This window comes from Bison bison, unplaced genomic scaffold (assembly GCF_000754665.1).
Source record: "Bison bison bison isolate TAMUID 2011002044 unplaced genomic scaffold, Bison_UMD1.0 scf7180017864508, whole genome shotgun sequence".
NCBI lineage: Eukaryota > Metazoa > Chordata > Mammalia > Artiodactyla > Bovidae > Bison > Bison bison.
In genome coordinates, this window is record NW_011495064.1 from 6,619,186 (window position 1) to 6,630,833 (window position 11,648).

An 11,648-nucleotide genomic window follows, 5' to 3' on the forward strand; every position below is an offset into this window, starting at 1 on the left:
CTTTTTCACTCTCCTCTTTCACTTTCATCAAGAGGCTCTTTAGTTCTTCTTCACTTTCTTCCATAAGGGTGATGTCATCTGCATATCTGAGGTTATTGATATTTCTCCTGGCAATCCTGATTCCAGCTTGTGCTTCATCCAGCCTGGCATTTCTCATGATGTACTCTGTATATAAGTTAAATAAGCAGGGTGACACTATACAGCCTTGATGTCCTCCTTTCCCTATTTGGAACCAGTCTGTTGTTCCATGTCCAGTTTTAACTGTTGCTTCTTGACCTGCATACAGATTTCTCAGAAAGTAGGTCAGGTGATCTGGTATTCCCACCTCTTTAAGGATTTTCTGCAATTTATTGTGATCCACACAGTCAAAGGCTTTGGCATAGTCAATAAAGCAGAAATACATGTTTTTCTGGAACTCTCTTGCTTTTTTGATGATTCATCGGATGTTGGCCAATTCATCTCTGGTTCCTCTGCCTTTTCTAAATCCGGCTTGAACATCTGGAAGTTCATAGTTCACATACTGCTGAAGCCTGGCTTGGATAATTTTGAGCATTACTTTACTAGCGTGTGAGATGAGTTCAATTGTGGGGTAGTTTGAGCATTCTTTGGTATTGCCTTTCTTTGGGATTGGAGTGAAAACTGACCTTTTCCAGTCCTGTGGCCACTGCTGAGTTTTCAAATTTGCTGGCATATTGAGTGCAGCACTTTCACAGCATCATCTTCTAGGATCTTAAATAGCTCAACTGGAATTCCATCCTCTCCACTAGCTTTGTTCACGGTGATGCTTCCTAGGGCCCACTTGACTTCACATTCCAGGATATCTGGCTCTAAGTGAATGATGACACCATCATGATTATCTGGGTCATGAAGATCTTTTTTGTATAGTTCTTCTGTGTATTCTTGCCACCTCTTCTTAATATCTTCTACTTCTATTAGATCCATACCATTTTTGTCCTTTATTGTGCTCATCTTTGCATGAAATGGTCTCTTGGTATCTTTAATTTTCTTGAAGAGATCTCTAGTCTTTCCCATTCTATTGTGAAAGTGGTCTCCCCTTCCTATTCCTCAGCCATCTCTGAGAAAAATCAGAGATTTGATTATGACACTGAATTGTTTGGATTTCCCTGGCAGTCTAGTGGTTAAGACTGCTTTCTAATGCAGGAGGTGCAGGTTTAATCCCTGGTCAGGGAGCTAGAATCCCTGGGAACTACTGAAGTGTTCATCGGCAGATGAATGAATAAAGAATACGTGCACATATACACAACAGGCAATTACTCAGCCACAAGAAAGAATGAAATCATGCCATTTGCAGCAATATGGGGGCTTCCCAGGTGGTGCTAGTGGTAAAGAACCCGCCTGCCGATGCAGGAGATGTAGGAGATGTGGGTTCGAGCCCTGGGTTGGGAAGAGCCCGTGGAGGAGGGCATGCCACCCACTCTAGTATTCTTGCCTGGAGGATCCCATAGACAGAGGAGCCTGGCGGGCTACAGTCCATAAGGCTGCAAAGAGTTGGACAGTGTTGAAGCGAGTTAGCACACAGTGATACGGATGGACTTGGAGGTCATTATACTAAGTGAAATAATTCAGATGGAGAAAGACAAATACTGTATGATATCACTTATATAGAGAGTCTAAAAAAATACAACAAACTGGTGAATATAACAAGAAAGAAGCTGGCTCACAGATAAAGAGAACAAACTGGTGGTTACCAGTGATGGGGGCAGACAGTCAAGGGGTGGAGGTATGAGAGGGACGAACTGTGGGGCACGGGATAGGCTCAAGGATGTGCTGTACAACGTGTGGAATATAGCCAAGATTTTAAAATAATTGTAAGTGGAAAGTCACTTTTAAAAACTGTGTAAAAGTTGTGGACTTCCCTGTAATCCAGTGGTGAAGACGTTAGCTTCCAATGCAGTGGGAGTGGAGTCCATCCCTGGTCAGGGAGCTAAGATCCTACACGCCTTGTAGTCAAAAAAACAAAACATAAACAGAAGTAATATCGTAACAAATTCTGTAAAGACTTTAAAAATGGTCCACATAAAAAAAAAATTATTTTTAATTATATAAAAATTAAAAAACAAAGCAAGAGCATTGCAGGTTAGTCAGTGAAAAAAAAAAAAAAAAGGTGAAATGCCCTGAAATTTTGCAGTTCTTCTAGGAAAGAAACTTGATTGATGTTTTCCCAAACTTGACAAAAATGCTAAGAATTTACACAAAATTATCAAGTTGTGAAGCACAAAGAAATTCTTCTAAATCATGAATAGGAAAAAAAACAATTTCTATCAACTATTATAAAGAAAAAAAAACACAAAAGGACAGGAAAATGAGAGTGTTTACAGAGTCTTGTGTCGACCAGTGACTATTAGATTTACAAATACGAATAACATCTTGTGAAAAACGTAGTTACTTGAAAGGGGCAAAGTACAGATTAACCCCAGAAGGTTTTAGGAAAAGTAAATTCTGGCCTTCAAAGCAACTGAGCAGCAGGTATTTGTATAACGAATTATACTTCAGTAATTGGAAGTGCTGAGACATACATTGCAATCTGCACAAACGCAGTAGGTTAGGAACTTCGTGCCTTAAGATGTTTCTGGAATTTTTAAAATCCCAGCTCGCTGAAGTATTTTGTTTCGCCTAGACCATGAAGAAGCAGCTTAAGGACATGCCCCTCCACCCCTGTCCTTGTTCCTGTTGCCTTGATAACTGGAGTAGGTTGCCCTTTCCTTCTCTAGGGCATCTTCTCCATTCAGGGATGGAACCCCCGTCTCCCGCACGGCAGGTGGATTCTTTACAGACTGAGCCACCAGGAAAGCTCAGGTGGCAACTACCTGACTTCGGCTGCCGCTGATGGGCTTTGTCACGTAGAAATTCAAGGGCAAGGTACCATGTGCTAATCGCAGGCACTATCCCCAGTGCAGAGGGTGGGGTGCTGTCTCCCCAGAGACCTCATTAAAGGTCAAAAGGAGAAAACATCAAGGGTCTGTTATCTCCACTGTACCCCATCCTTGGAGATCAGAGTGGCATATGTCCTTATATCAGCTTCTTTTATTAAACTACACATTTATACGAAATTGCATAGAAATAACACGTGTGTCATTTCTTAATTCCAGTTTCTAGGTGTCTTTCCGTCTAAAAGCTTGTTTGTGCTTTTTTTTTTAGAAGTCTCAGCGCAAACTGAAATCTGTGACATTCAGCCGGACTGGAAGCCTTCATTCCTCAGTAATGAAGAATTCACCCAGCTGATGTTGGAGGTGAGATGCACGTTTCAATTAGCTTGATGGGTTGTGGATTAAAATGTAGCTGCTTGTTCCAGATAAGACCCTGTGCCCGAAGTAAACAACTGTTCTTGACCCTGAAAGGAAGGCTGGGAACAGACAGACTCTTGAAAAAAATCTGCCTGCTGTGGTGTGTGTTTTGGCTACTGAGTTGGGCAGGAAAAGCCAGAATCCCCAAACTCAATGTGAATGTGTCCTGTTGCCATGGTGACTGCAGGGCAGACCCACTCCAGCCTTCCAACCAGAGGACACCTAACAGGGGAACCGGGCAGGGAAGGAGCAGCAGTAGGGAGAGCGAGGGTATTTATGTAGAATATATATATGCATATGCCTGTGTGCTCTTGTGTCCGACCCTTTGTGACCCCCATGGACTGTAGCCCACCAGGCTCCTCTGTCCATAGACTTCTCCAGGCAAGAATACTGGAGTGGGTAGCCATTCTCTTTTCCAGGAGGTCTTCCCGACCCAGGGATCGAACCCTGGTCTCCCTCATTGCAGGCAGATTCTTTGCCCTCAGAGCCACCAGGGAAGCCCAATGCAACAATTATATATTCTTGGTAGGACATATTTTGAAAGCAAAAGTCTTCTTTTAAAATTATGTTTTTAACTTGAAGTCCTGTTTCATCAATATGGTGTATGGTATCAACCATACATGGCCATGCCCCACCCCCAGCGCCCCCAGAGTGTGCTCTCTCTGTGTGGAGAAATGCACATTTCTTTCTCTGAAAGGTTATTGCTTGTGCCCATCTGCTGGGCTGGATTGGAGGAAGTCTGGCTGATCTGAGTGCCTGGCCTGCCTCATGTGTCTCTAGGGGTGAGACTTCTCAGGACAGATGAGGATGTGCTGTGTGCTAAGTCATTTCAGTCATGTCCAACTCTTTGCAACCCCATGGACTGTAGCCCTTCAGGCTCCTCTGTCCATGAGGATTCTCCAGGCAAGAATACTGGAGTGGGTTGCCCTGCCCTCCTCTAGGGAATCTTCTGACCCAGGGATCAAACCCGTGTATCTTGTGTTTCCTGCACTGGCAGGCGAGTTCTTTACCATTGAGCCACTGGGGAAGCCCAGACGAGGATCAGTTCAGTTCAGTTCAGTCACTCAGTCGTGTCCGACTCTCTGCAACCCCATGAATCACAGCACGCCAGGCCTCCCTGTCCATCACCAACTCCCGGAGTTCACTTAAACTCATGTCCATCCAGTCAGTGATGCCATCCAGCCATCTCATCCTCTGTCGTCCCCTTCTCCTCCTGCCCCCAATCCCTCCCAGCATCAGAGTCTTTTCCAATGAGTCAGCTCTTCGCATGAGGTGGCCAAAGTACTGGAGTTTCAGCTTTAGCATCATTCCTTCCAAAGAAATCCCAGGGCTGATGTCCTTCAGAATGGACTGGTAGGGTCTCCTTGCAGTCCAAGGGACTCTCAAGAGTCTTCTCCAACATCACAGTTCAAAAGCATCAATTCTTCGGCACTCAGCCTTCTTCATAGTCCAACTCTCACATCCATACATGACCACTGGAAAAACCATAGCCTTGACTAGATGGACCTTTGTTGGCAAAGTAATGTCTCTTCTTTTCTATATGCTATCCTTATCCAGACGAGGATAAATCACTGCAAAAACATCCAGCTGGTTCTGACTTCTAAACTAGGGATAAGACCTGGAGTGTTCAGATACCATGGTGGACATAGAGAAAGCCCCAGAGGTGGTGTGTCTGAGCCCTTGAAGTAGAAGAAGAAAGCTGGGGTGGATGGATTCAGTCAAAAGAAGTTAGATGCTGGCTGTGTCACTGGTTCCTGGCAGGGTATTAGAAGGTGACTCTTTGAGCTCCAGCTTTCTAGATCTCATCTTCTGTGCCTATATAAGACTGATATAAACTTTAATTTACATAGATTAACTGCAGAAAACAGAAAGTTACTCGAGTAAGAAAATGCCAGAATGAAGCTGTCCAAATATTATGAAATATAAGTGCATTAATGAACATTTTCATGAGATGAAAGATACTTAAATCTGCATGTGAACTATATTTAAAGAAAATACAGAACTTTCTCCAGAAGCAATGCATTTTAAGTATGTTAAATTTAGAGCAGCTTGTGATATACAAGGTTGAATTAATGTATCATTATGCTATTTCACAGAAATCGTTTTATCTCCTAATTCTTAGGGAAAAGTAATTAAAACATATAACCCTATAGCACATAACACTCTTGGAAACCTGTGGCACATTCTACCCTCCCTGCCCCCAAGGGAATTTCAAGATATCAAAGGTGTTTGAGGAAACAAGATTTTTAAAAGGTTAAAAATGTAGTTTCTTATAGTAGTCTCATGGTGGCCTGTATTTCAATGGAGTCAGTTGTAACTTCTTCTTTTGCATTTCTGATTTTATTGCCTTGGTCCCTCTCCCTTTTTCACTTGATGAATCTGGCTAAAGGTTTATAGGTTTTGTTTATCTGTGCAAAGAATGGGCTTTTAGTTTCATTGATCTTTTCTGTTGTTTCCTTAGTCTCTATCTTGTTTATTTCTGCTCTGGTCTTTATGATTGCTTTCCTTCTGTCAGCTTTGGGGGTATTTGTTCTGTCTCTAGTTGCTTTAGGTGTGAGGTGGTTGTTGTTCAGCCGCTCAGTCGTGTCTGACTCTTTGTGACCCCATGAACTGCAGCACACTATGCTTCCCTGTCCTTCACCGTCTCCTGGAGTTTGCTTAAACTCCTGTCCATTGAGATGTAAGGTTAGGTTGTTTATTTGAGATTTTTATTGTTTCTGGAGGTAAGCTCATATCTCTATGAATTTCCCTCTTCAAACTGCTTTTGCCGAGTCCCATAGGTTTTTAGATTGTTGTGTTTTCATTTTCATTTGTCTTTAGGTATTTTTTATTTCCTCTTTGATTTCTTCAATGATCCACTGGCTGTTTAGTAGCAGATTTTTTAGTTTCCCTGTATTTGTGTTTTTTTGCAGGGTGTGTGTGTGTGTGTGTGTGTGTGTGTGTGTGTGTGTGTATAGTTGATTTCTGATCTCATGGCGTTGTGGTCAGAAAAGATGTTTGACAGGATTTCAGTTTTCTTAAGTTTGCCGAGGTTCACTCTGTAGCCCAGCATGTGGTCAGTCCTGGAGAATGTTCCAAGTGGCCTTGGAACAAAATTGTACTCTGCTGCTTTTGGATGGAGTACTCTGTAATCACCAATTCTGTCCACCTAGTCTAATGTGTTATTTAAGACTCATACTTCCTTATCGATTTTCCATGTGGATGATCTGTCCGTTGATGTCAGTGAAGTGTTAAGTCCCCCACTCTTACTGTGTTACTGCCCATTTCTCCTTTTCTGTTTGCTGACATTCGCCTTATATATTGAGGTGCTTCTGTATTGCGTGCATATATGTTTACCGTTGTGGTATCTTCTTGGACTGGTCCCTTGGTTATTATGTAGTGTCCTTCCTTTTCTCTTATAACAGTCTTTATTTTAAAGATGAAAATTGGGGCTGAACTGAGATGTAGAAGGCTGAAATTTCTAGAAAAAGAAGAGTTTAGATTTGTATGGATATGCCTTATGCACTTTCCTCTGCTCCTAGTGTAGACTCTTTGAAGCCAGTCTAAAGGAACTCATGCTACATAAGTGAACTGGACCCCAAATTAAGCCTGTACAGCAAGCAGGCGTTCTGGGTAAACTGCATCTTTGAGGCATCTGGGAGACCCTCCAACTAGAACTTTAGATTTGTCTCTGACTGTCTTAGGCTCCTCTTCCACCCTGTTGCTCCTCAGGAGTCACAGACCAGGTGATGGGTGACAGGAGCCTCCTGTGCCTTCCTTGCGATGGTCCCCATGGGATGATGCTCTCATTTTCCAGGATGCAGCTTCTCCATAGGATGAATCCCATCCCAGCTGCACCCCATCCCAGCTGCACATCCCCCTCCCTTATTCAGAGCCACTGCAGGGAGCATGAGGAATCCGGATGCCGTGTCTTCATAACTAGGAGTTTCCTTTTTTAAATGAAGATGAAATCCAGGACAGAGCCCGTCAGACCCCAGGGAATGGCACTGCTGGTGTCATCTGAGTGTGAATCCCCGCTTCCTTCTTCTTCTCCCAGAAAGGCCCCAAACCAGACTCCAGGAGAACTCATACCATTGTGGGATTTGAAAGAACGAAAGCGACTTGGTTGCAGCCAGCCAAGCTGGTCCCGTGAAAGCTGCCCAAGATGGTGGCCACAAGCGTTAGAACAAGTCAATTCAAAGGGAAGGACACTCTCGTTGACAGGCAGTTACGGAATATGCGATGTTTCTGAATTTTGTTCAGAAAAGCTACAGCCATCTTTTCTCTTAGCCCAGAGGTTGTCCCAGAGAAGACAAGAAGCATTCTGTCAGAACTAGGGATTGGCAGAGAGGGGTTGTCTCATTTCCATCTGGGGTGTGGCAGGTGTGAAACTTGGACCGTTATGGAATCTCGGGTGTCCACTGAAGCTCCTTCCAGAGTCCCCATTTCAACAAGAGGGGCAGGCCGCTTTTTAATCATGTCCTGTTGAGTCACTCTCAAAGGCTGCCAGTGGGACTTCTGAAACCATCACAAGCCTTAACGCAGTGACTCAGCGTAATCCTTGTGCGTTTGATGGAAAATGCCAATGGGCTGATGAGCGTTATCTTCCATCCATAAATACCTCCTGCTTTTTACCACCCACTTGCTTTATAAATTCAAGAGGGCATGGGCTCACTGTGCAAGAAGAGAATTTAGACTGCTTCTGCTTTTCCCAGTATTTCAATCTGCTGTTTCCAAAAACGGTCCCGCTGACGTCATCCACAATGCCTCCACCTCTTAGAAAAATTCACCTCCAGGAGCGCTGCTAATATGATTTCTTTTAATTTAGAAAAAATACTTAAATGGAAAAGAAATAAAGGTCACCAGAATATTGCGGCTTCCCAGGTGGCTCAGCAGGTAAATAATCCTCCCGCTGATGCTGGAGTCGCAGGTGATGCAACTTCGATTCTGAGTCAGGAAGATCCTCTGGAAGAGGGCATGGCAACCCACTCCAGTATTCTTGCCTGGAGAATCCCATGGACAGAGGAGCCTGGTGGGCTACAGTCCATGGGGTCGCAAAAGAGTCAGACACAACTGAGCGACTGAACACAAAATCAGGATGTACTTTGGTGTTCACCATGACTGGTAAATCTGGCCCAAGATTTCTCCATCTCAGTGCAATTAGCGTTTTGGACCTGATCATTCCTTGTGGTAGGGACATGCTGTGTATTGTAGATGGGATATTTCAAAGCATCCTTGGCCTCTACCCACTAGAGGCCTACAGTGCCCACCCTAGAAGTGATGGCCAGAAAGGTCTCTAGACATTGCCAGATGTCCCCAGTGGGGCAGAGTTGCCCCCAGTTGAAAACCACAGATATAATCGAAGAGAATGGGGTCCACTTAAGAAATGTGCCTTAATAGATGTTTCAGTCTTAAATCCTGCAGTGTGTGCCGTGTGCTAAGAAGTCACTTCAGTCGTGTTTGACTCTGTGCAACCCTATGGACTGTAGGCCACCAGGCTTCTCTGTCCATGGTATTCTCCAGGAAAGAATACTGGAGTGAGTTGCCATTTCCTCCTCCAGGGGATTCTTCCCAACCCTGCAGAACCTAAGTGTTAAACAGTCAGCGATCCTAGTAGTCATTTTCCCAGTGAAAAGAACTCTCTCCCACGTGGTGTGTGCTGACGGTGGGACCTTTCTCTGCACACTTCTGGACTGCTTCTGGTTCCTGCTGCCAGGCACCCAGCTGCACCCTCCTACCCTGAAAGAATCCATGCTCTCTTGGCTGCACAGAAGATCAGTAACACCCTGGGAAGATCGAGCTGAGGGTATAGAAAATGTTTCCAGAACTTTCTAAACACATACTTCACTTTGGGAATTTTTTCCCCCCAAAGTAGAAGAATCCACACATTTGTGCTTGATGCTATTTCAACTGTACAGTCAGCGAGGCAGCAGTGATAGCTTACAGCGACCGCCTGCGTGAACGTCTTACGTCCTCGAATATCTGTTTGTGGGGAGAAAGCTTTTGTTTTTCATCTCTTCCCTTTCCGTGGCAGGCCAGTATGGTGAGTTGCCTGGATGACCCCGTTCTCTGCTGGATAGAGTCTGAAATTTAGAAATCACCTTTCTGGGTGACATGTGAAAGCATTGTGAGCACCTGATTAGGAACCCGAAAACCAAACAGCCGGTGACTCTGAGAAAACGCAGAGGGCCTCTGTCTGCTCTCTCATGGGCTCCGAGGGCAGTGCATCTAACCCACAGCAGGCACTCAGTCAAAACTTCTAAACAAATGAATTTGCCAGACATGCTGAAATACAGTTGGCCTTCCGTGTCTGTGGGTTTCACACCCACGGTTGGCTGAATCCCAGAATGCAGGGCCCGTAGATACGGGGGCAACTCTGGGGGACTTGAGCATCTGTGGGACTTGGTGTCTGCAGGGGTCGTGGGACAAGCCCCCCATGGACACTGAGGGATGACTCTTCTCGTGGACCTAGTCAAGTAATCCAGCCTTTCCCCATCAGCCCTTCCTTTCCGCTTTGGTAGATTGATGTGAACGTTCTTTATAAAGGTTTCCTTCAGAAGGTCTTTCTATGGCAATGGACCAGCAGGCACACTTTCTGTTTTTAATGCCTCTGTGAGCTCCTGTGTGTGTGTGTGAGTAGCTCAGTCGTTCTGACTGTTTTTCAACCCCATGGACTGTGGCCCACTTGGCTCCTCTGTCCATGGAATTCTCCAAGCAAGAATACTGGAGCGGATTGCCATTCTCTTCTCTAGGGGATCTTTCCCATCCAAGGATCGAACCCATGTCTCTTGTGTCTCCTGAGATGGCAGGCAGATTCTGCCACTGGCCCCACCATGGGAGAAGCCCATGAGCTCCTGTATCTTTTAGTAAATGTTTACCACTGAACTCAAAGTGGTGTAGGGGATGGAGAACAGGGATCGTGAGCTCTTCACTGACACCTTTTAATGGCAGTTGTGATATTTCTGATTCACCCCAAATGCACACTTAACAGTAAATGTACTCAGGTAGTTTCCACGCTGAATGTATTTCATGATACCGTGGGTCCCATTTTCCACTCAGCCCTTTCATGCTTTGCAACCATTTCGCCTGGGTTAGACAAGTTCTATGTAAGAAATCGACTTGTGTGCAAGACCAAAAAAAAAAAAAAATGCTGTGAGGTCAGTCGCAGAAATATTCAAAGAGTTATGAAACGAAGTCATTGTTGTAACCCAGGGTCCTTGGCTCCAGTGATCCCCTCTGCATAAAAGCATGACGGAAGAGTCTTCACCTATTGCGTTTTTCGCAGGCCTTGGATGGCTTCATCATTGCCGTGACGACGGATGGCAGCATCCTCTATGTTTCTGACAGCATCACGCCTCTCCTTGGGCACTTACCGGTGAGTTTTTGCCCAGACGGCCTTTGCCAGTATGTGTGATCCTCTTTCCCATTCGGGTCTCAGAGTTGGGGCGCTGCGGGTCTGCAGGGTCTGCGTGTGAGGAGGGTCGAGGAGTCCTGACCAGGCCAAGGCCTAGCCCCAGGTGCTTCCAGACAAAGGACAGGGGCAGGAGTGTGTCATCCTGGAATGCGTAAGACCTGAGACAGGGGCCATGGTGCGTCCCCACCCTCCACTGTCCCGGAAACCGCCCGGAAGCCACGCACCCACGACACAGTTGTCAGAGCTCAAAGCCTCTGTGGAGGCTGACGGACACCTGCAGAGGAAGACAGGGTCCCCCGGGAGCAGGTATAGGCGTGTGCACCAGATGGCTGGAGGCGGGCCGGAGTTTGGGGATCCCTGGAGGTGTGACTGGGATGCAGTAGGTGTGACATTTGCTGGTGGTGAGGGTTCAGTGACAGGGATGACCGTGGGGGTGGGGGGAGTGAAATACTCTTCAAAGATGTTGGACCAGGAGGACCTTGGGGGCAAGGAGGATCTGGGCAGAAGGGCGAGCTCTGCAGCCCACAGAGCCGCTTGGGGCATGGAATGGGGTGGTGCCGTGGGTGCGCCTCCCTTTCCTCTCCCTCCTCTCTCTCCCCCTCCCTCCTTCACTCCCTCCCTCCTTCCCTCATACTCCCCTCCTCTCCTCCTGAGCCTCTCTGGCTCTCTGGTACCCGCATCAGGATGCTCTGACTCACAGAGCAGCACTCGACTGCTGCAGGGCCCCTGGAGGGCAGGTGTCTGGCCAGCCTTCCACCTCCTGCCACACCAGCATTTATCCCCACAGAGTCTGGCCTGGAAGCACGCTGTACCAGGAGCATCCTTTGTGACTACTGGGGATAAAATATCCTCTCTTCTGTCTCCTCCCAACAAGCCCCACCAAACTGCTCAGCCCCCATCACCCCCTCTTCCCACACACAGGCGGTTGTACGGCTAGGGCACTGGTGGGG

The 11,648-nt window shown here is 46.1% G+C and overlaps 1 protein-coding gene across 2 annotated transcripts in view; it reads left to right on the forward strand.

Moving 5' to 3' along the window:
* Positions 1 to 11,648, forward strand: part of NPAS2 (neuronal PAS domain protein 2) — a 152,402-nt gene that overhangs the window by 65,764 nt on the left and 74,990 nt on the right. For both annotated transcript variants that reach the window (XM_010829646.1, XM_010829647.1), the window contains exons 4-5: positions 3,160 to 3,251; positions 10,570 to 10,659. In XM_010829646.1, coding sequence (XP_010827948.1) covers positions 3,160 to 3,251; positions 10,570 to 10,659 — 182 coding nt within the window. The remainder of the gene's footprint in view (positions 1 to 3,159; positions 3,252 to 10,569; positions 10,660 to 11,648) is intronic.